The 25,105-nt window shown below is 39.1% G+C and overlaps 2 protein-coding genes across 9 annotated transcripts in view; one reads left to right on the top strand and one right to left on the bottom strand.

Annotated features, from left to right (window-relative positions):
* LOC100558840 (LYR motif-containing protein 2) overlaps nucleotides 1-13,908 on the top strand; it is a 140,510-nt gene extending 126,602 nt beyond the window's left edge. For 2 of the 3 annotated variants that reach the window (XM_062980755.1, XM_062980757.1), the window contains exons 97-103: nucleotides 337-511; nucleotides 2,254-2,327; nucleotides 2,429-2,543; nucleotides 2,860-2,923; nucleotides 4,249-4,391; nucleotides 5,177-9,744; nucleotides 13,507-13,908. In XM_062980755.1, coding sequence (XP_062836825.1) covers nucleotides 337-511; nucleotides 2,254-2,327; nucleotides 2,429-2,543; nucleotides 2,860-2,923; nucleotides 4,249-4,391; nucleotides 5,177-5,365 — 760 coding nt within the window. In that variant the 3' untranslated portion in view covers nucleotides 5,366-9,744; nucleotides 13,507-13,908. Of the gene's footprint in view, nucleotides 1-336; nucleotides 512-2,253; nucleotides 2,328-2,428; nucleotides 2,544-2,859; nucleotides 2,924-4,248; nucleotides 4,392-5,176; nucleotides 9,745-10,179; nucleotides 10,321-13,506 lie in introns of those variants that run through there. The other variant, XM_003215525.4, reaches the window with a different exon arrangement.
* A 2,818-nt stretch (nucleotides 13,909-16,726) lies between these two features.
* ankrd6 (ankyrin repeat domain 6) overlaps nucleotides 16,727-25,105 on the bottom strand; it is a 133,005-nt gene continuing 124,626 nt past the window's right edge. For all 6 annotated transcript variants that reach the window (XM_062980776.1, XM_062980784.1, XM_062980780.1 and 3 more), the window contains 4 exons: nucleotides 24,254-24,406; nucleotides 22,614-22,727; nucleotides 20,035-20,362; nucleotides 16,727-19,024 (listed from right to left, as the gene is read on the bottom strand). In XM_062980776.1, the coding sequence (XP_062836846.1) occupies nucleotides 18,450-19,024; nucleotides 20,035-20,362; nucleotides 22,614-22,727; nucleotides 24,254-24,406 (1,170 nt within the window). In that variant the 3' untranslated portion in view covers nucleotides 16,727-18,449. The remainder of the gene's footprint in view (nucleotides 19,025-20,034; nucleotides 20,363-22,613; nucleotides 22,728-24,253; nucleotides 24,407-25,105) is intronic.

Below are 25,105 nucleotides of genomic sequence, written 5' to 3' on the forward strand. Positions count from 1 at the left end.
CATTTGAGGCACAAAATTTGCCTGAAATAGCCAATGTAAAAAAAAATCTGGAGATTTCTTAGATTCAGGATTTCCCCACCTCAGATACCAAAATCTATGGATGCTGAAGTACCATTACATACAGTGTTGTAGTAAAACAGTGTTCCTTGTATAAAATGGCAAAATTTGCTTTTTGGATATTTAAAAAATAATTTTGATTGATGCAGAATCTATGGATATGGACAACTGTCCATATATCATTTGGGGTAGAATTATTTCTTTAGAAAGTTTTTCTCCATGTTTTCCTTTTAAAGTGTCAATGCTGCTAATGTTATGCATCTTCTTCTCAATTCTCAGAGGTGACTATAGAACAGGAAAAAGGCTGAACATGCGCAAAGTGATTCCCTATATCGCCAGTCAATTCCGAAAGGATAAAATATGGTTACGAAGGACCAAACCTAGTAAACGACAGTATCAGATCTGCTTGGCCCTTGATGACTCAGCCAGTATGATAGACAACCATTCTAAGCAGGTAAAAGTATCTGAAATGATGGAAATGGCTAAAGTGGGAAGGCTGAGTTTCATGAATGTATCTTTAGCTTTCTGGTTTCAGCCAAACTCTCAACCTCATGCTACTGCTGTTCTTCTCAGTCTTGGTTGGTTTAACTGATTTGTGTTAGCTGCCCTCAATCTCTTGCCATCTATTCTAAAAGCTAGTTCCATGTCAAGGGCTCATAGTGGAAATTGGATTTTGAAACACATAATTGCACTGAAGGAGTCGTAGTGGCGTAGCAGGTTAAACCACTAAGATGCAGAACTTGCTGACTGGAAGGTTGGCGGTTTGAATTGGGGGAGCTCCCACTGTTAGCCCCAGCTTCTGCCAACCTAACAGTTCGAAAACATGCAAATGTGAGTAGCTCAATAGGTACCACTTTGGCCAATTTAAATTGGTTAACACTAAGAGGAATTTGGGAACAAATCAAAAAGGAAGAAAGTAATGAGGGAGAAAATATAATAGATATTAAAAGAGAGACTTGGTGGCAAAAAAGATTAAATAAAATATATGGAAGAATGATAGAATATAAGGGATCTATGTATAGAATAATAGAAAACAAGTGGGAAAAGGAAGGGAGCCTAGGAAAAGAAAAGATAGAAAAGATAATCAATAGTTTAAATAAAATAAAAATAGAAAAATATAAAGAATTAGAATTGAAAATAATTACAAAATGGTACAGAACACCAATTCAGCTGGCACACATGATTCAGGGATTAAATTCCAAATGTTGGCATTGTGGGAGTCGGGAGGCAGAGTACTCATATCTATGGTGGGAATGTGAAGAGATTAAACAAATTTGGAACAAAATTCTAACCCAGGTTGAATTACATACTAAAACAAAATTTGATATAAATATGCAAATTCTGTTAATAGGGATATATGGGGATAGAAGAATTAAGTACCAAGACCAAGAATTAATGATGATAATGTTTAGAGCTGCACACAGTAATAGCTTGGGGATGGAAGGATAAAAAGAAATGGACACTTGAAAAATGATATGAGTATATGTGGGATCAAATACAACTGGATATTATGGACATTATAAGAAGCGAAAAAACATGGTCAGACAAACAGAAGTAAATTAAAGAAATATGGACTCCATTTAGCAGATGGCTACAGATTGTTAAACCATATGATGAAAGCTGGAAGAAAAAATTGGAAAGAATGGAAAGAAGGCTCATTAACAAGAAAATAAGGTTTAAGTTGTCAACAGGGAAGGGGGTGGGGTGGGTGTGGGGACAGAGAAAGGAATGGAAAAGGAAAATGTATGGTAACTATAATTATGTATTATAAAATAATAATGATTAATAAAAAATTCCCTTTGGGGGGAAAAAAATAGGTACCGCTTTGGCGGAAAAGTAACGGTTCTACATGCAGTCATGCTGGCCACATGACCTAGGAGGCATCTATGGACAACGCCAGCTCTTCAGCTTAGAAATGGAGATGAGCATCACTCCCCAGAAGCAGACCCAACTAGACTTAATGTCAAGGAGAAACCTTTACCTTTTTACTGCACTGACATTGCCAGAAATAGGCATTGGGGAGAGAAAATAGTCATAGAAGCAGAAACAGTCAAGTGCATTTGCTATAATGTATTGTACTGTTTTTCAGGGAAATATTTGTTCATTCTTAGTTTGTTAATGATTAATTTGATGCCACATTTAACACACCAAGCTTTTATATATAATGGATTCTAACATTTCCCTTTTTTTCTGTAGCTTGCCTATGAATCCCTAGCAGTGATTGGAAATGCTTTGACGCTTCTAGAGGTGGGACAGATTGCTGTATGTAGGTAAGCAAACTTTTAAGGCCAAAACAAAGGTGCCTATGATGAAAATAAAATAATTCTTACACCGTGCATAATTTTAAAGCATGTATTTATTTTTCTTGCAGTTTTGGGGAGACAGTTCAGCTACTGCATCCATTCCATGAACAATTCAGTGACCAGTCAGGAACCCGAATACTGCAGCTCTGCAAATTTGAACAAAAGAAAACTAAGATAGCACAGGTATGTCCGATTCTTTGAGAAATTGTACTGTTAAGCTTTCATTTAAATAGCTCTTGTTTCAGATCCCGAATGGTTCCAGTGTCATGTTTAGAAAGAGACTAATAGATTCATTGATGCACTTTCATTAGATCTAAAAGATGGAAATGTGCAAGGAAACAAATGATGTACTGTGGTAACAGTATCATTAAAATTGGGGGGGGGGGTTGGGGGGGGGAGCTGAAACTCTCCTCAACCTGAATTTCTAACTCGCAAAAGTATCAGTGTCACTCTTCTTCCCACTCATACTAGATGGTTTATTTTTTTCTCCTTTTTACAGTTCTTAGAAACTTCAACAAATATGTTTGCTTCAGCACAGCAGTTATCTCAAAATATAAATCCAGGTGAGTCTCTTTTTAAAAAAAATGTTTTGATGGCCATAGAGTGGGAGTGAGAGAAGTGTGGACCTTTAGCCACTTGTAACCCCTACTTTTGTGACCCCCGAGGTTTTCTACCACTTTCCCAAAGCTTCTCTATCTCCCCACCCTCCAGGAAAACTGATACCTATTTAATTATTGCAGTTTGACTCAAATTGAAGCCCCCCACATGTGTAGAATCACTTATTAACCCATTACCCAGAAACTCTAAACCCCTAAACTCCCAAAACTCCTAAAGGCTAAGGAAAAGGGATTCCCTCCCCCACACTGGCCAGGTGAGTTTTCTGTAGCCTCCCCTTAAGAGGCTAAGGAAAAGGGACTCCCCCCCCTCCCAAGTCCTTCCCTCAAGGATATCTCTGGCAGAGATAACTTCTAGTGCTTAAGAAGGAAAGATAACGTTTATAGTATATTTAAAGCTCTCCTAATCTCCTATTCTGATATCTGTTTATTATTATTATTATTATTATTATTATTATTATTATTATTATTACTACTTCTATTATTTCTACTGTTTTATTGTCATGAGGTGATAAAATGCCCTATGGCCATCATGTGGTTCTTATATTGGGGGATATGATCCATCAGATAGTATGGACCTAGGATTTTATAGGTCATAATGAACACTCAGAATCGTGCCTGGAAACATCTAACAAAGGTGAACACATCTTGTTTGTTGTTAAAATGATGTTTGAAAATAGAGTTTGCTACTTTTCTGTGGGCATTAAGGTGGTACTGTTCAACACATGAGTGTCATCTTTGCCATAAGAATCATTCCAAATAACATAAGCCTCATCTGTCACATGAAGCCTCATTTCTCTTTCCCTCTCTCTGCCTTTTTTTTTCAAGGCTCCTCTAGGGGTTACCTGATATTCTCCATTGCGGAAAGATTTGCTGATCTAACACTTTGATTTTCAAATAAGGAATTCTAAGCACACAGCAACACCTTTTTGTACAAATTACAAAGAAAACATTTTTTGCCACTATGCATTACATTCATCAACAAATCTATTTTTTTATTTTCAGGGTCTTGAAAATTGATATGCGCATTAGAGTTGATTGTGCACTAGATTCGAGTAAATACGGTATTTCGTTGCATAAAAAATTGGGAGTGATTTTCATATTTCTGTTTTGAAAAACAATACTTGAATACAGCCGGGAAAACATACAACAACCCCAATACTTGAATTCTCCTTCAGGGTTACAAAAACAGTACAAATGTTGGGAATATCTGTGCTTTTCTCTGTTCTATGTGAATTCTATTAATATATATATATATATATATCTCTTAATAGAAACAGCTCAGTTGCTCCTAATAGTATCAGATGGAAGAGGCCTTTTCCTCGAAGGCAAGGAACGTGTGACAGCAGCTGTTCAGTCAGTTCAAAATGCAAACATCTTCATCATTTTTGTCGTGTTGGACAACCCTAATTCAAGGGTGAGTGAAAGAACAATGGGAAAATACTTGGCTTGGAAAGGCATGTTGATTGTGAATAGTTCCAAGAAAAAATACGTTTCTTTTCCAGTTCAAGCAGTAAAGTGAAATAGCTAGATATCATACTAGAACCAATCAGTTGAAAGATGGCTTTAATTTTAAATATGTTTTTGATTCTTGTTAACTTGTGTTGAATTTGTCTCATGTTAAAGTTTTCCAGGCAGTTAAATGTTGATTGTCTACAAATAGTTCCCCATTTTTCTAATATGACTCCCTCCCTCCCTCCCTTCTTTGTACTATAGCAGTAAAGAAATGTACACCACCCTCAGTTTTGGAACCAAATAAAGAAAACATGTTCATTTATAAATATATCAATTTGGTTACAAAATAGTCTATGGAGAATTAGTAAATGAAACTAAATCTGAGTAACAGCGGGCCTGATGTCGATGGTATAATTTCACTTGATTTGACAATTTCACTTTAGTCCCCTATAAATATTTTTCCAAGTACTTGTTTTACAAACCTTGGAAACAAAATCATTGACTGTAGGTGCTAATGAAGTACTGGAGTACTAAATAAAGATTTTGAAGGGGGAAGGTGGCTGATGAGACAGAGAGAAGCAACTTGATTTCAACCACTCCCTCACACCTTTTTGTAACCACTTTCATCTGTTGTAACACAGTTGTACCTTTTCTTGGTTTCATCTTGATAATCAAGAAAATGTGCAGCATAGATATGCTAGATTTGTATACCAGCACATTCTCATATCAGCCTGTTTTAATCCACAGGATTCCATCTTGGATATTAAAGTACCTGTGTTCAAAAGCCATGGGGAATTGCCTGAAATAAAGACATACATGGAAGAATTTCCCTTTCCTTTCTACATAATTCTTAGAGATGTGAATGCTCTCCCAGAGACCCTGAGCGATGCCCTCCGGCAGTGGTTTGAGTTGGTGACTGCAGCAGACAGTCTGTAGTTTGCCAGGACAAGTTAATATCTGGTTGCCAGTTTGTAGGTGAACTTGAGATGTTGTACAAACAGGACAGAAACTACACACTTAAAATGTGCATTCACCCTTCTCAGTGCCGGACACTATGCAATTCAAGATGATTTCCAATGCTGTTCATTTAAATTCTTTGTTTGTATTTGGGAACAGTAGGAAACCCACCTTGTTGTCCCTTTTATTCTTCTTTGAATAATTTATTCTAGAGTTACTTTGGTATTTCTCTGTCATTAAGACATATGAAGTTTCAAAAACTCTGTTCCTATAGAAGAAAGAGCCTAGTTTCCCTCCCAAGAGAAGTTTTAACTAGAAACGTTTTACCATAATAATCCTTGTCTGTCTTTGGTCACATGTTCAAATGGACCCAGTGTTTGGGTTGGGGGATGCGGGTTGAATTCAATACAGCCAAAAAGAAATCTCCTTGAATACTTGAAACTGTTCATGTTCAGAATAGTTACTGGTTGACTGATAATGCTAGAAAAGGTTATTTTTATGACACAGAAGAGTTTGCATTATCACTTTTACACTGTGAAGTTTGCCCTCTGTCCAAGGCAAATATTGAGAAGCGTTTTGTTGTTCTTAAAAGCATGCACAGTTCTCCCTTAACCCTTTTTTCATTGCAAATACTATGCATCATTTGTGATTACTAATAAAGATGTTTTGTTGTTTGTAATTGTGTCTGTTATTTGTCAGAACTTATTTAAGAATGAAAGAGTCTGAAACAGTTATTTTCCTTGTCAACTTAAGTAATTTTTAATTTATTTTTTCTATGGAAGTAGGGTGCCCTTTCAGAAAATAACTGCAGTAATTCAATTAAGAATATTTACTTTGGGTGGGTTAGCCTGTTACTTGTTTTAAAGTACAGGCAATACTTTACCCCCATTTTTAATTGTGAGTTTTTTGTAATTCAGAAGTCTGTAACTCAGGAACTGCCTGTACTTTATTCGTGTTGTTTTATTATTTGAATAGTGATGCGGTAATATTTTTGTTTTTCTCCTCTGAATTCTTTATAACTCTCGTGGTCTTCCAGATGTTGTATTTCAATTCCTATCATCCCTAGCCAGCATAACCAATGGAGAAGGTTGTTGGAAATTGCAGTACAATATCTGGAGCTTCCCAAAGCATGCTTTAAAATAATATTTAGAAATGATACAAAACTGAGAAGAGAGCTAACACACTGGAACATAGAAACAGTTTGAAAAAAAATCTTGATAAACGAGAAAACTGAGTGGAAATTAATGACATTAAAACTCAACAGACAGTTGCAGAATTCCACAAAAATGAAATGAACAGGAATAAGATGGGGAATACTGGGATAAGCAGCACTACACTGTGAAAAGGTCTTTGGGGTTATTGTTGGTCATAAATTGAACATGATCCAGTAGTGTGATGTTGCAACAAAAAAGGCAAATTCTATCTTAATCTGTATTAATAGAAGTACAGACAGTTCTCGAGTTAGACATCTGATTTACAAACGACTCAGTTAACAACAGGGGTGAGACAACAGACAAATGCAGTTTGTCCGCCACTTTAAACTCCTTGCTGTAAGAGTTGTAGTTTGGTTTTTCTTTCGTGTTATAAGCATTACATAAATAAACAAGTATAAAACTGATAAAATACAGGGAACACACGCAACTAAATTTTAGACCAAAAACAGGCCACTGTGACCTCATTGTCTAGCTTTAAAGAGTTCTTCCTCTGTACCTGAGGCAGGGCATTGTGGGGAGGCATACAGATGCGGAGTTGTTTGTTCTGCTCCACAGTCGCAAAGGTGGAGGATGCTTCTAGGATACTTCCATTTAGCCAGATGGTTGTTTGATCTGCCCACTCCACTTCAGAGTCTGCTCAGGGACTTCCAAGTTGCCCATTCTTCGTTTGCCCCTGGAAGAAGATGCTTGTTGGAAGCCATCCAGTTGAGATTGCCTGGTTTAGCTGCCCAGAGATACTCTTGCTGTTGCTGGGGGAACCATAGAAGAGTGGTGGTTCTCATGAAGCTTTCCCTTGATTTAAGTCTACTGGGAGGAGGCTGATAGCCATGTAGTGGGTGGCTTTCATAGTGTTCAACCTTATTTCTCTCTCAGCAGCAACTTCCCATCGCACATTTGGAGGGGGGCAATGCCAACTATCTTACGGAGTCTTATCAACAGGTGTAGATTTGAGACATCTTGTGATTAATGTTGTCAAAGGCTTTCATGACCAGAATCACTGGGTCACTCTGAGTTTTCTGGGCTGCATGGCCACCATGTTCCAGAAGCATTCTCTCCTGACGTTTATCCCAGATCTATGGCAGGCATCCTCAGAAGTTGTGAGGTCTCTTGGAAACTAGTCAAGTGGAGTTTATATATCTATGGAAGGTACAGAATGGGAGAAAGAACTCTTCCCTGTTGGAGGCAAGTGTGAATGTTGCAAACTGATCACCTTGATTAGCATTGAATAGCCTTTCAGCTTCAAAACCTGGCTACATCCTTTGAAATGGGCTAATCAGGCATCAAACAGAACACTTTTTGAAAAGACAAGTAACCTTGGACAGGTTTTCTGTTAGAGGACTGCTCTTGGTAACGCCATGGCAGGTTTTATTAAGTTTTGCTTGTGAGCTCAACATTTTAAAAGACAGAAAAAGCGAATTCCCTTTTGATTATTACATCTTCCTTCCCTTGTTCACATTTTTTTTTACTAATAGAGAAAATAAATTAAAATATGTATTGTATAGTTCTTTAAGAAGATGCAAAAGACTGAGTCACCATATCTCAATTACTTTGAATAGCATAGCTCTTCATACCAGTTTCTGCATTCACACTCATATTAGTGTGATGCATTCTTGTAATAGAACCTGAACCCACTTTGGCCCAGTTTCCTACATATCTTATCCATGATTTTATCATTATGTATTGTATGTGTTTTTATAACTTGTTTTATTGTTGTTTGATTTGTTTTACTGCTTGTTTTTATATTGATGACCGGGCTTGGCCCCATGTAAGCCGCCCCGAGTCCCTTCGGGGAGATGGGGCGGGGTATAAGAATAAAATTATTATTATTTTATTATGGCACAGCAAACAAGATAGATATTGTCATGCCACAAGCAGGCAAAACATTACCTGCTGCCCTGTCTCTTTAAGGGTTCCAAAGGGGCGGAGCTTAGCCTTGGCTCCTGCCAGCCTGAAATGGCAGTTATTTTTTGTCAGTTAGAATTTGTCAGTTGGTGAGGCTCTGGAAGGAAGTGTAGGAAGTAAAAGGATCACAGAAATTCACGTCACGTTGGAACTGTATTCAAATTAGATTAAAAAGCCACAGACTACAGCAATAGAGAAAGCCATGTCAACACTGCATTGAAGTCATCTCAAAGATACAAAGAATCCAGTCATAACAAGACTTTATACTCAGTGGTAATATCTATCCAGAACTGCATAGACTCAAAGATTTCTTTCCTCACAAGAGACTTCATAGTGGCAACAAGAGGAAAAGAGATCAATTTTGTCTATTAATAAAATATTTTGTTTTACATAACACAGTGTCCAATCTGTCCTTCGTGCTATGGGTCCTTCCAGTTCATTTAGTTAAGCATGGAGGCAGAACAGATATGCTGGATTTCGTATCACAAAATCACAAGTTGAACACTTCCCAAGTGTCTAGGACTGTGTGATGTATTTTCGGATGATGCGCGCAGATCCCAGCAGGGTGGCCTTTTGCAGTTGGCAGATCGTAACTTTGTCAATGTCTAGTGTTTCCAAATGCCGGCTGAGATCTTTTGGCTCAGCACCCAGTGTGCCGATCACCACCAGGACCAGCTGCACTGGTTTCTGCCAGAGTCTTTGAAGTTCAATTTTGAGGTCCTGACAGTGGCTGAGTTTTTCCTGTTGTTTTTCATCAATGTGACTGTCACCTGGGATGGCAACATCAATGATCCAAACCTTTTTTTTCCCCACAACTGTGATGTCTGGTGTGTTGTGTTCCAGAACTTTGTCAGTCTGGATTCGGAAGTCCCACAGTATCTTTGTTATAATTATTATTATTATTTATCCTACCTGGGGAATCCTTTGTTGGGAGGTGTTAGCTGGCCTGGCCCAGATTGTTTCTTGTCTGGAGTTCCCCTGTCTTCCGAGTGTTGTTCTTTATTTACTATCCTGGTTTTAGAGTTGTTTTAAAAATAAATAAATACTGGTAGCCAGGTTTTGTTGCAGAACTACAACTCCCAAGGTGCCCATGGCATGGAGCCAGGCCACCTTGATTCGGCTGGGGGCGCCATTTTCCTCCTGAGCCGAGACGAGCCGAGCTGAGGAGGAGCCTCTTGGCCACAGAGGGAGCCCGAAATGGCGTCCTCCCGCCTGCCCCCGTCAGCGCTGACCCTCAAGCAGGTAAAGGAGGGAAAGGGCGACCCACTGGAGGCGCCTCTCGCTTGGCGCGCCTCATTGGAAGGGGGCGGGCCCAACGATCAGTTGACTGGCAGCAGGAGCTCCCAATTGCTGCGTGGCTGCTCTGCTGTTTGAGGCGTTCCCTCCTCCAAGCCAAGAAGGCCGCAGCGCCCTCTGAGGGGCCTCTACGCCAGGCCTGGGCCAACTTGGGCCCTCCCTCCAGGTGTTTTGGACTTCAACTCCCAGCATTCCTAGCAGCCTCGGGCTCCTTCCTTTTCCCCCTCAGCCGCTTAAGCGGCTGAGGGGGAAAAGGAAGGGGCCCGAGGCTGCTAGGAATGCTGGGAGTTGAAGTCCAAAACACCTGGAGGGTTGTCTTAGGCCTACTGTAGTAGCCTTTGTGACTCGAGTCCTTTCTCTTTCCCACTTGGCGCCTTGTAGTTCCTGAGAAGGCAGCAGGTCCTTCACCTGTACAGAAAAATCCTGCAGGCTATTCAACAGGTCCCGAATGAAGCCGACCGCCATTACCTGAGAGACTGGGCCAGGGACGAATTCAAAAGGAATAAAGGTGCCACAGAGGAGGTGAGGCATCGCCGTCTCCCGTGGGGGTTTGCAGACTTGGCAGCTGGGCCAAACTACCTGCTTCTGTCTTTCACACAGCTTCAGTAACATTAAGTTGTATTCTTCTTGAAGAAGGGACTTCAGTGGCCTGGGAAAATGCATATATAGGCAGTCCCCAAGTAATGAAGTAGATAGGTTCTGGAGGCTTATTCTTAAGTTAATTTGTATGACCGTCAGGACAGTTACATTTTTAAGTGTAACACACACACACACATACAGTAGAGTCTCGCTTATCCAACGTAAACGGGCTGGCAGAACGTTGGTTAAGCGGATATGTTGGATAATAAGGAGAGATTAAGGAAAAGCCTATTAAACATCAAATTAGCTTATGATTTTACAAATTAAGCACCAAAACATCATGTTATACAACAAATTTGACAGAAAAAGTAGTTCAATACGCAGTAATGCTATGTAGTAATTACTGTATTTACGAATTTAGCACCAAAATATCACAATGTATTGAAAACATTGACTACAAAAATGCGTTGGATAATCCAGAACATTGGATAAGCGAGTGTTGGATAAGTGAGACTCTACTGTATAGAGTATAGAGATATGTACATATCTCTATACATATCTCCAATTCTCACAGGAACAGATAGTGGGGGAAATCTCCTGAACAGGGGCGCAGACAGCAAAACAAGCCCCTCAGGGGTGTTAACCCTTTCCTATACAATCCAAAGCTAAAAGATAGTTTGAATGTTAGCCTTTCCCTATGCTATCCAAACCTAAAAGATAGATATAGATCTTTTACTTTTGGTTAGCATAGGGAAGGGTTAACATCCGTATGGGTAGCATAGGGAAGGGCTAACACCCAAAATATATATCTTTTAGCTGTAGCTATATGTGTGTGTGTGTAAAAAGCTACAGGGAAGGAGCCCCCAATGACTTAAAGGGTTAAACCGCTGAGCTGCTGAACTTGCTGACCGAAAGGTCGCGGTTTGAATCTGGGGAGCAGAGTGAGCTTCCGCTGTTAGCTTCAGCTTCTGCCAACCTAGCAGTTTGAAAACATGCAAATGTGAGTAGATCAATAGGTACCGTGCCAGCTGTAAGCTAACGGAGGGTTAACACCCCTGTGGTGTTTCTTTTGCTGTCTGTGCCCCTGTTCAGAAGATTTGACTGTCTGTCCCTGTGATAATTGGATTTTGAAAAAGTTGGCTTGTTGTGGAAACAAGGATTCGTGATAAAGCTTCAGTGGAGACACTTTTCCCCCATGATAATTAATTACTCTTCTAGGAATGGACTTCCCTTCCAAGTGGTAGAGTTCTCTCACTTCCTGCTGTCTCACACCATTAACTATGAGTCATTTGTAACTTGGGAGCTGCCTGTATGTAGTCCCAGATTTTATAAAGGGGATTCTTGTTCTTGTTTATGTGCTACAACAGTCATCACTATCATAATATTTTCTTTTTTTAGAATCATTTTTATTTATTAAAATCTTCATTGAATAGAAACTGTATAAAGAATATAGGAACCTGTTGTCAAACGCTTTCATGGCTGGAATCACTGGGCTATGTGGCCATGTTCCAGAAGCATTCTCCTGACATTTCGCCCACATCTATAGCAGGCATCCTCAGAGGATGTAAGGTCTGTTGGAAACTATACAAATGGGGTTTCAGAGCCAGCTAACACCTTCCAACAAAGGATTCCCCCAGGCAGGAAGCAGCTAGGCTTTGGAGCTGCAAGGCTTTTCAGTGCTAATCAAGATGACCAATTGCAACATTCTCACTTGCCTCCAACAGAAAAGACTTCTTTCTCACACCCTGGACCTTCCACAGGTATATAAACCCCACTTGCCTAGTTTCCAACAGACCTCACAACCTCTGAGGAATTCTGCCATAGATGTCGGTTGGAGGGAATGCTTCTGGACCATGGCCATTCAGCCTGGAAAACTCACAGCAACCCAATATAGGAATTGAAAACTACCAAGACAAGATGGGAAATTACCAAATAGATATATAAATATTCATTGGTGTTCGAATTCTCAGTTATTTCCATTAAGTTGTGAACTTTTAATATGTAATGTTTGACAGTTAAGCAGAAGCTACACTGAAGAGTTGGTGTTTTAGTAAAATCAAAGGCATTTATTTTGTCAGCCTTTCAGCTGCAGTGAAATCTCTAACCAACAGCTTTAAACTTTGTTATGACACACTAACTTTGGAATGGGCATAAAAATGTAACCAATACCATTATGATAGAGACAACTTAGAAAATTACCATAACTGCTAGTACACTGTCATTGTTTATAAGACTGTGTTGGTCTTGCTATTGTAGATTTGCTTCTGAAGAATATTTGAGACTCAATATATTTGTTATGGGCTCAGTATGGAAGCCCCAACATGCTGACTGCTCCATGTGGGAGGCCCAATGCATAATGTAGGAAGGATATTTTTGTTTTTCCAAGTTAAAGGCAGTTACTGCCATTACTTTTTGTTGGTTGCTGAGTGAAGGCCATGGAATGTAGATCATGCAAATTCTGTCAAAATAAATGAGAAGAGACCTCTGGCTGAAGTTGCATGGGCCTATGCACCAGAAATTGCTAGAAGGCAGGTTCAGTATCACTTATCCAAAATGCTTGGGAGAAAACATGTTTTGGATTTTGGACTTTTTCCACTTTTAGAATACCTATATTTGCATATATGTACCTAATGAGATACCCTGGGGGTGGAACAGAAATCTACATGAAACATAGGCATAGCTAGAATGTGATTTTGTTCTTAATAGTTTGGAAATTTTGTACAGGAAAGCAAGTTTGTGTGCATCAGAAAGCAAAGATAGGACTCTAGCAGCCATCCATGTGGAGAAGTTTGGATTTTTGGAGTACTTTGAAATGTGCAGTTCCAGATAAGGATGAACAAACCCTGATTTGCAAAACCACTTTTGGAAGGGCATGATAATTCCAAGTCCTTGGTCTAGGCAGCAAATAAAGTATTCGTGGGAATAATGAGACTTTCCCAGCATTACTGTACTGAGAGTCTGAAATGCCCTGATTCTTTGATTACTCTAGGAGGGATTGGATTAGCATGTAACTAATTCAGAGTTAATTGAAGTGCTACAGAAAATTGTCATTGTACGACTTCCAGAAAATGTATGTGAGTGCTTATTGCCTTCCGTATGCCAGCTAAGCATAACATTTCTGTTTGACAGGACACTATTAGGATGATGATCACTCAGGGCAACCTGCAGCTTCAAGAGCTTGAGCGAACACTAAAGCTGGCAAAATCCTAGCCGTAACTCTGTTGATGGATCACAAGTATCTTGTCAGCCTTTCCTCAGAAGACATTGCTTGTGAAGAACCGCAGGCCAATTTCTGTGCAGAGTTAAGCAGGGAGGATAATACTGTATTAAGGTGGGAAAGCTGGACTCCTTTGAGCCATGAGATGCTCTCATGACAGAGTCATGGGACATGTCTACATTTGAACTAGAAAGATCAGAAAAGCAACAGGGAGTTTGCTGTACAAACATGAAATGTCCCTGTGAATGCAGGATGTAACACTCAAATTGCTATTCTTTTGTTTTTTTGTCAAATTAAATAAATGGTTTTTACTAGTTTTTGTATTTATTTTGTGTGTTGATCTTTTTAAATATCTGGGATTAACAGTCTATGGACTGTTACACAAACCAATGTTTCATATAGCTCAATTTACTGCATATATATTGCACGGCACAGGTAATCAAGTAGAACTCATACCAATATTTTTCATAGAAAATAACATGTAAGCAATATTAACTTTGATTGTATTTTTCATTGACATATTTCAGTGAGCTCTCTAACAGTTTTCAAGCTTCTCTTTAAAGTGATGGAAAAATTCAGCTACTGTACTAATCTAGAAGAGTTACTTGCTATTTATTTTGGTGTAGATAGATGTACTTTGGAAACATTGCCACATAGCTGAGGCACTAGTGGATATCCCAATCAACTTTTAGCCTGAAAAGTACAGCTACAATAGCTTTGAGATTTGTGTCATGAGGTCTATGGAAGGAAAGAGGTAGTATACAAATAAATAAAACAGAATACCAGTATTTATTTTTCTATCATTACTATTGATCAGGTGCCTTGTGGATAGGTCTCGTGCCAAAGAAAAGCCACATAGGGTTATTTGGGAGAACATTTGTTGAGAGTTATTCCTTAATAAATGCGTGCAGGTGGGAATTTTCAATGGAGTAGCTAATGATCAGCTTTCCCTGGAAATAACTGAGATGTTGATCAAATTAATTGATTAGGTACCAGACTCATGGTCCCATAAACCACTATCACTGAGCTTAAAATGCATGTCTGAATTGTAAATAAAATAGAACTGTAATACTGAGTATTACAGTGGTATTGCCGAGATTGCACATGTGCAACAACACTGCATGCTCAGTCCTGGAGAAGCCTCTGGATGTAGGCATATAACCAGATGCTTCTCGAATAGTTGCATGCCCTCAATTTGCATATCAACTTAGGGAGACCACCATGCATTTCATTAGGTTTTCTTAGGCAAGAAATTATATCGGGTGGTTTTGCCAATTCCTTCCTCTGAAAGAGCCTATAACACCTGAATTTACGGTGAATAGCACTACCTAAATAAACAAGGCTGGGCCTGTCTGACTTCCAAGATCATTTAGACCCCCATTGTACCGGTTACTAAATGACCATGGATGAATCAGCTAAAAGGTGAAATTGAGGGGTAAGCAGTGAAGTTTGAATCATTGGTCAAGGTTGGTAAAAAAGTACCTCCACAAAAAAATCTTACAAAGACATAACTATTATAAGTCGCTTAACAGGATGCTAGCCGCAGCTTAGTCTAGGAGAGCATCCCAGAATAGAGCTCTATAATACGTTAAGCAAAGCTAAATTAGCAAGATCTTTAAACATGGCATCCCATGGATGTTAATGCATCTTCTTTATACCTAGCCCTAACCAGCAGTAATGCTCCTTATAAGCATCTCCATGCAGCCATCCTGATATTGGAGTGGGGACTACTGAATATTGTGTCCACACACCAAAACCAATTATTTATCAATCTCAGACCCTCAGTACTCTGGTTATTTATGAGTGATCCAATTGGAAAGACACAGCCCTGCATATTGCACTTGTGAAGTTTTCCACTTTTGTGTTCCACATATACAGAAGTATAATTATAGGATATAAGTTACAAGAATGTGAAGGTATAATTATAGAATGCAAGTTACAGACTTATTATAATTCCAAGCCATGCATATTTAATATGCTTATATATTTCTGGATTATAGGATTTAAATTCATTTTGAATAAAAAGGGGTAGTGGCTACAGCACCAAAAGTTTTAAAAACGTAGACTATTTGGATTATAAAACATGTGGTTTTGTACACAAAGACCTTTATGTACTTTTCCATGTATAAGTACAATAACATCCTTCTGAGCTAAATTAAAGATGTTTGCACTTTCGAGTGAAAGGTAGATAAAGGTTCCTGGAATACTACTACTTTCACATCTCTCGATGCATTTTGGCCTCAACCAAGTTGAGTTGTGTGAAAATATACTGGTAATTGGGGAGACACATTCAAATAAATGTCAATATACATATCCCCTTTAAAGCACTACAGAGTGGAACATGGGCTCACAATCTAGCAATAATACATGTGTATGTGTTAGCGTGCCTTCAGGATGCTCATCAACTTACTACAACACTGAATTTTGTAGGGTTTTCTTAGGCAAGGAATGCTCAGAGGTGGTTTTACCAGTTCTCTCCTTTTAAATATTGCCTACAGTACATAGATATGTTGATTGTACAATGCAATCCCTTTGTTGAATGACAAAGTAACACAGCCACATTGTGCAACCAAAGGAGTATTATCACTGATTCATCCAAACACTTTCATGCAGAAATTTCTGCATGTATACAGCAAGAGGATTCTACCTTGAGTTTAAGATTGACTGGGTTAAATTTTTGAAAAAGAAATAGCCATGCTGTACAAACTTCATTCTAAATTTATCCAAATGCAGTGGAATTTTTATTTTTTTAAAAATACCCCTCCCCAATATTTTGCCTAATCCAGCTCTTATAATACTATAGTAAATATCTTACTGTTATTATATGTTTATTTTTCTCCACAAGGAGACTCAAAGCGGCTTTTAAAATAAAAGGTTGAATGCCATTTATGTTTGGAAGAGATAGGCATCTCATTGTGTTACAGGCAAATTATGCATGCCAACCTTGAGGAAGATTCTAGGACAGACTTTACTAAACCTTGCATCCATAGAGGGAAAATATATTGAAGATAAACTTTATTCTAGGCAGAGGTGGCCAACTGCTATTTTCCCAAAAGCTGATTCTGGCATTGAAACATTTTCCCCATTTTGACAGTAGCTGCTTTACAATGATCAAACGCATGTGCTCAGGTGTAGATAGAAACACACATTTATGTATTAGCAAACAGAAAAGAGACAAGGAATTAAAGCAGTGGTAAAGAGTTTTGTACAACTGGAAAACATTTTATTTTTTCCCTTTACTGTGAAACAGGCAAACCTGTAATGATGACTTAGCCAAATTTTTAGTAAGGATATTGTGGTTGATGTAGGAGTGCTTTAGGCACTGAATCCAGCCCACAGATCATCTGATCTTTACTATTTAAAATCATGGGCTGGTGTCTTACATTGCAATTCCAGTTATGTAAACATAGCTGCAAATGACCTAAGGATTCAATTCCTTAAATCCCATTTAAACTCCAATAAGCTGCTCTGAGCATCCGTCTGTGGCATGGTTGAGGGGGGCATATCAGGATGGTGCAAAGAGCTCCATCCCACCCTGGCCAACAATACAATGAGAAGTTCAGTTCAAGGACAGGAAGGAGCTACTGCATCTTTTTGAAGCACCAATTTGACTTCTATGGACCTGCACTGCTCAGAGTGGCTCCTGTAGTTTAAGGGAGGATTCAGTGAGTAATTTGTATTGTAGCTACAGATCCATCACTGCAATGCAGGATGCCAGCTATGCTATTTACAGCCAATTGTTGCGATAGATTCAACAACAAGATTGTGTCTTGATAGAGAATCATGTTGGCTGCACAAACGGGTGGCTTGAGGTTGGGAACCACTTCCAGCCTATTACAGACAATGATATGTGCAGAAGAGCCAGTTTCCGCACCCATATAGCCCTAGCTGGATCAAGGTAGAGAAGCACAAAGGAGTCACTAAATGGCAGTGTAGGCTTGGACAGAGGTAGTCTAGCTAGGTTTGGCCACTTACTACTTTTAATTTGCAAGAGGATACATGAGCACTCCAGAAATTAAGTGGCTTAACAAGGGAATGCACAGCTTTTTTTAAAAAAAGATTAAATAAAACTTCAAAAATATTTATAAAATGGCACAGGCATTAGATGGGAGGAAAGGGGTGTTACTGTGTTACTAATCCTTAGAACTATCATGGGCAGAAGTAGGTCACGCAAGGACATCCTACACAGAATTGCTATCACATCTGGCACGCTATAGGATGATAAAATAAACATGTCTGAAATTCACTTGGGCAGTTATGAATGTGTAATCTACAGTTACACATTTGTGACTGTTTCATATTCATGATCTGAACATATTCCCTGATGTAATATGTAGGGATCACGAAAAAACCCCAACCCTCAGTTACCAGGCAGTAGCTGCTGCAATCGACAGGGATCTGTTCCCCTGTCAATTCAGAAGCAGAAGATGGAGGTTTCTATTTATGCATGGTATCATGGAGCAAGGGGGGAATTGTGGCAGGTATCTCATTTCTCTTTGTCACAACGGAGATTGCTTATGTCAAGGAGTGGAAACAATCCTAAGCCACAGGGGAACAGACCTTGTTAATCACAGTGGCTGGTGCCTAGTAAGTGGGATGTTTACAAGTCACTGCATACATAACCATGGTGGTTACACATTCATTGCCGACCCAACAGAAAAGAAGTGCTAATTTTAGAAAAGAGATCTAGATTCCAAATACAGTCTTCACCATCTTGGAAGGCCACAGACCATTGAAACATGGTGCAGCGTAATCCTCCCATCTCTCCCCATTCCATCCCTCCCCAAATTAGCTTAATTGCTGTTTGTGAAAAATTGCAGTCCTCCCAGAGTCTTTGCAGGAACAAGAACCAAGGCTACTTGTCTTTCTGCAACTTAGTCCTCAGTTTATACAGTTCTTCTTCTAAACCTTTTATATGTTCTTTGAGGGCTGCTTTGTCTTCTTGGGCTTTCTGATCAGCTTGACTCCGCGCTTCCTCAATCTTCCTCTCGTACCACTTCTCCATCTGACCGGACACCGCCTCAAAGAAGTACTGAGTGATTTCCAGGGCCTGAGAGGTGCCTGCAAGCTTTGGGCTGGGCTCATTGCCCCCTGAGGCAGAAGGTGGTGCAGGATGGGTTGGCAAGGGCTGCCCAAGGTGAGTCCCTCCATGTTGGTGGGCTCTGTGCTTCAACTGGCCATTTCTGGTCCCCTTCTTTGTTTGAGTCCCTTTATCTATCAAGCAGCCAGATTGCAACTCTGCCTTGGCAAAGTCGGCGAAGGCCTGTGCAGCAGTTTGTACCTTGACATGCCTTAATCTGGAACCTGAGTATTCTGGCGGTGGCAGTTCTTGTTGCAACCTGCTTAATCCTGCTTTGTCCTTTGGTCGGACGACTTGCGGAGAAGCTCCAGAAGGAGGTGGAGCAGCACCAACTAACTGTTGCTCAGTTCCTGTAATTAATCACAATGATTAGCATTTCCATTTACATGCAATGGTATGAAAATACAGATACAGGTTGAGCATCCCTTATTCGGAATTCTAACATCAAAAACATTCCTAAATTGTCCACATGGGTGGAAGAGATAAAGAGATCCCTGCTTTCTGATGGTTCAGTATACACACATTGGTTTCATGCACAAAATTATTATAAATATTGTATAAAATTGTCATCAAGCTATGTATATAAATAAATGTTGTGTTTGGATATGGAACTCAATCCCAAAATGTCTCATTATATACCTATATGCAAATACAGAAACTCCAAAATCCCCAAAACCAAAACATTTCTGGTCTCAAGCATTTCTAAAAAGGGATACCCAACCTTTACTATCATAGGGCTTTCTTGATGGCTGCAGACAGACAAAGAGTTCAAAATGGTCCCCTCTTTGCTGTCCTTCCATTGGCAAACATAATTTTGATCTGAACAGGCTTTTAAAACAATCAGACCCAGAATATTGTATTGTTTTCAATTGAATGGATTTGAATTCCTTTTTATGTTAATTGAATTTTATCTTTCATAGTGCAGATTTTAAAAAATGTAATATTGTGAACAGTTTAATGGCATTTTAATATTCACTTTTTGATCTTATTTGCATTGTTCAATTAAAAATTTAAGCCATTTTGAGTCCCAATTAGGGAAGAGAGATGAGGCATAAATGAATAGTAGATAAAAGAGAAAGAGAGAAAAGCAGAAGGCTACTTCACACGTACAAGTTGGCCACTAGATAAGTGCTACATCGAAAGAAGACTTGTGTGTGTTTTTAATACACCATCACAAATAGGGCTTTTGTGATGTGGGTAGGGGAATTTATGACATCCACAATCAAAAAGAAAGTTATGCAGCTGGAATTAGGTTAACAAATTTGCTCTTTGCTTCCACAATCCTCTTGTGTCTGTTCTGCTGCCACAGACAGACATAGACATCCCTCTAGAAATTGCTAGCAAAAGCAAAACAAAATACCTGAGGTGGTGGGTTGATGAGCAACAAAATATTGCTTCCCATAGCTCTGTTCTGTGGCTGGCAGCCTTCCCCTCCCAGGGTCTTCAGGCAGAGGGTTCTGGAGAGCAAGGCAGGAATGCTGCTGGGACCCATCACACTGCAGGTGAGGTTGGCTAGCTTTGCAGTCTTTTGTACTAGGAAGGTTTTCGGTATCCAAAGTCTCGGTGAGTGATTCACAGGTGGACAGAGTTGACTTGGGCCTTGAAGATCTGGAATCTCCAGAAAGCTTCAGTTCTAGATTCTGAAGTTTTAACAGGCACCAGGCTTTCAGTTCCCCCACCAAAGACAACTGTTAGAGAGAAGAAAGGGGGGGGAAAAACAAATCTGAGGGGTTTTAGCTCCCAGTTCCTTAACTGTTGCTGATCTTATGCATATTTCCTCCCATTTCTCCCAGCCACCGAGGGCTTGTCACATCAGTGTGCTGTCCCCCAGCAATCATGTTGATTAAGTAAACAGAAACATACTGGTTAACACATTCTCCCCAATATGGGACTTGTGTTTTCACAAATAAATTTCTCGCACTATTATACTTCACCCCACCATCCTACCTATGTCTCCCCTACATACGTGTTAATAATACTAATACTAATACTAATAATAGTTATTATTACCCATTTCTCCTTACGACTTGAGGTGGGGCACAACACAGTTAAAATACATCATCATCATAAAAAGACATTCAATTAAAAGCACATCTTAAAATGTATTTCTATATATTTTTTATTTTTAATATACTACAATTGCACCATTTTAAATCTTCTCACAAATCGAGGGCAGTGCTATAATTGCAGCATGGTGCCCCCCTCCCCCCGGTGGCAATGTAAGTGCAATAATGACAAGACAGAGTTTTAATAAAATAAAATAAAATGGGGGAAATGGAGTACGGAGACATGGTTTTATCCAGATAAAGGATAAAGAAAGGGAGGAAACTACTACTCATTCTTCCAGAATATTCTAACGGCAAAGGGATAAAATGATCACACCAGAAAAAAAAAATGAAGCCACCAACAGGATTTTCCCATCAATGAAAAGCCGTGATCCAATAGCCTAGAAATTCATTGCAATAACAAGACAGCCATGTGATAAGGAAAAATCAAACATGGAACTAAGCCAGTGCCTTCATGCAACAAATCTACTGTGTGATAAAGCCCTGAATCCAATGGATATAACATCCCTTAATGGGGCACTTAACATTACACCTTTAGTAAAAGGCATGCTCACTTTATGGATCAAAGGAATAGAGATGAATGTTATTATAGCACTGAAATAAATGTTCATATTCATATTAGTGTGGAAGATGGCAATTACTTCTTGATTTGTGACAATGGGTTTTTCCTATTGACAGAAGATTCCATAAGTGGTACATAAATGCTATTGTGCAGTGAATCTTGAGATTGAAGCATTACTGTTCACTGGACCAACTAGAAATAAAGAAAAATGTGACTGTGTTTTTATATTGAATGTTGCTGTATTCAATCCATAAAAATACCAGTGGTTTCAAGCAGCGTTATTGCTATTAAGCACATCTGTACCACAACCTTCTTCTAAGATAAGTGAATAATTTTCCCAATTGTAGCTTGAAAAAGTTACTTCTTTAGATTATATCTCCTAGTACTGACTACATGATTCTGCAAATTATCACTTTAAGAAATTATTTTTCTAGCTTCTGAGCATAAGATCATTGAATAAGCATTGCGGCAAATTTGAGAGCAGAACCTTGACCTCCTCAATCAATTCTAAGTAATGAAACCACTCTATCACATAATTCACAATATTGATTCTTGGTCGGAAATGATCTAAGTGAAGTAGCTTTTGTCCTTTTCTTTTTCCATTGTGGATAAGAAAATGAAAATTTAAATAAACTATTGTTGTGTGCATTTTCCCAGGCTGAACTTTTGGATGGAGACCTGCTGGAAAGTCGAAGTTCATAACTGTTTTCAGAGTTTGAGATGAACAGTTTCTCTCTTAGCCCTAACTAGAGAAGAACCATTGAATCTCTTCAATTTATTTCCATTTTCACTTCATCTTGTTGCTATGTGCCTTCAAGTAGTTTCCGACATATGGTGAACCTAAGGCAAACCTTTCATGGGGTTTTCTTGGCAAGATGTGTTCAGAGAGGGTTTGCCTCATGCTTAACTGAAAATATTTTCCTGCTGGCTCTGTGGGAGTTCAGATGTTATCTTCCTGAAATGCAGTTAAAAAGGATGACACAAAAATCAAATGAAAAAGGGAGTAATTTATTTTACCAGAATGTTTGGGGATATGGAATCATAATTTGGAATTCAGCAGCAATCAAGCAGTGAATCTTTAAGAACTACTGTACTAAAAAGAAATGTGTTTAAATACCATACTGACAGCTATTCAGCAAAGCTGTGAAGGAACAAAATATTTTCCCATTATAACGAGACATTTCTCTCCAGAAAACATATTAACTTTTTTGGTTTCAGATAAGCATCCTGTCTTTTCTTTGCACTTTAACAGAAATGTTCAAATTCCTCATCTATTCACATAATCAACTATGTCTTTATTTTCTTTTTTACCTGGCGTTTCTCCCCTTCAGCTTTTTCCAGCTCCGTGTGCTCCTGAAGGCGATGAAGGCACTCTGTTCTTTCTGCTGACAGCCTCTCCGCCATTAATTTGTCTAAAACGCGGAGCTGTGATGGAAAATAAAGGTTCAGCAGAAATCACACCAGTGCATGAATTAACTTATTAAATCTTAGTACATAACAAAACCTCCCTCAATCCCATCTTTCATCATTTTGACTTTGTTAAGAGTAGAAATGAGAATCAAAAAGGAAAATCTAAAGACAAATATTTACAAAGCAGCATTAAAAAATAACTTCAGCATTTTAAAGACCCGCTGGCAAGTGCTTTATAGAGATATGAAAAACCTGTGTCCTTCCAAATGCTATTAAGAGTCCAACACTGAACAGCAAAAGGCTAAATGGGTCAGTATTCAGTGACTATGGGAAATATAATGCAGCTACTTCTGGTGAACTGCATATTCCTCAACATGGTCTACATCAGAATTTCTTAAACTTTTCACTTGCTCCCTTTGGCCCAAGACATTTTTACATGACCCCAGGTATATGGGTATATAAAATAGGTATAAAAATCAAACACTGATAACAAATTAGCATTTGCAAAGCTTGCTAAAGAGACTGATTTTCAGGGTTGTTGTATGTCTTTCGGGCTGTGTGGCCATGTTCCAGAAGTATTCTCTCCTGACGTTTCGCCCACATCTATGGCAGGCATCCTCAGAGGTTGTGAGGTATGGATAAATTAAGTAAGGAAAGGAAAGAATATATATCTGTGTATAGTCCAAGGTGTGGACACACCTTGGACTATACACAGATATATATTCTTTCCTTTCCTTACTTAATTTATCCATACCTCACAACCTCTGAGGATGCCTGCCATAGATGTGGGCGAAACATCAGGAGAGAATACTTCTGGAACATGGCCACACAGCCCGAAAGACATACAACAACCCTGTGATCCCGGCCATGAAAGCCTTCGACAACAGACTGATTTTCCTTTTTATGAAGTACAGCTGAGGCATCTTCTGTAGAGTTCACTATAAACCCTGCACAACAGATTAATGTAGATGTCTAAAAGAGCCACTAGGTGATGTTCAGAAATTTATTAAGGAGACCCCATTTGGGGACAGGACCTGCAGTTGAAGAAACAGCAGTGCTACTCAAAGTGGTGGTCATTGTCAATCCATGACCTTTTTTGCAGCTGATCTGCGACATGTTTTTATGAGTTTCCCATTTAAGACTTAAGAAAGTGATATGCCAGTGAAAAGGATTGTGAATCACCAAAAGGATCCCAGCCATAATCTACCAATTTACTTACAGTGACCAAGGAAGACTTTAGAAGAAATTCCCCTTCCATTTTGCCACTCTTCTCCAATTCTTTCCATGGCCTATTTAGCAACAACTGACTGTTCTAGATATATAATGTTAAAGTGGTTAACATTATATTGGCCTACAAATCATGGTCACCACATGAAGCAGCTGCAGGAAACAGCTTTTGTGTTGCAGCTGTGCTTTGTGGCAATTGCTTCATACTGAACAGCTTGAAAAGGAAAGATTTTCAAGCAGCTTCCCCATGAAGGAGGTCACTTATCACTCTCATGGTGCTCCAGAAATACTTGATGCTGGGATTGCTTCCTTACCTGGTGTTGTGTTTTGTTTTCCATCTGTCCTAGTTTGCTATTCATCTTATCCTGTACTGATACAAACTCAGCTTTGATTTCTTCCACAGCAGCTGCCAGTTGGTTCTCTACTTTATTTATCAGCGGTTCACAACGACATCCATTTATTGGTGCCTGGAAGAAATGAAGAACCACAATAACACAACCATCCATCTTAACATTAATTCTGGCTAAGAGTACATCAAAGGCAGCTCTGCTTGGAATCTACAGGAAGAGAATAGCAGATACACCAATTTTGGTTGAAATCCCATTCAACGTCAACCTAGATAAAGTGCCACCAGTGTACTAGAAGAGAGCAAAAATGGCAGCATGTTGGACAAACCTTTAAGACAGATTACTGAACTGTCTGCACACTGGATATTACCTAACACATTCATGTAAAAGGGACAACGGCTGACATAATCCAGAGTTATGGCACTTGAACAGTTCCCAGTCTATGTTTAAAAACATTGGTTGCAACTGATAATTAAACAAATCTGCCTAGATCCAGGATGGGGCATTTTCAATGAATCCAGGGGGTATTTCTTTACTTTTGGGATATTCTAGGAACACTATCTAAAGTGCAAAAACAAAATGACCATATCCTGATGTTGACCATCCCAAGACAATTGCCACTTCTGAAGACTTTCAGTTGGAACAATTTATTCCAAAGGAGATCATGGGCTTTTGGAGAGGTCAAGGACTATAAAAATCTTTCCTGGTCTGAGCCCTAGGTCCATATGGTGCTCACTTTGGATCCAGATATGTGAGCCCACCCTTTAATTAAAGAAAGAAAGCTACAGTAAAGAGCAAGCTGTTTTGGAGAAACCGGAC

This window comes from Anolis carolinensis, chromosome 1 (assembly GCF_035594765.1).
Source record: "Anolis carolinensis isolate JA03-04 chromosome 1, rAnoCar3.1.pri, whole genome shotgun sequence".
NCBI lineage: Eukaryota > Metazoa > Chordata > Lepidosauria > Squamata > Dactyloidae > Anolis > Anolis carolinensis.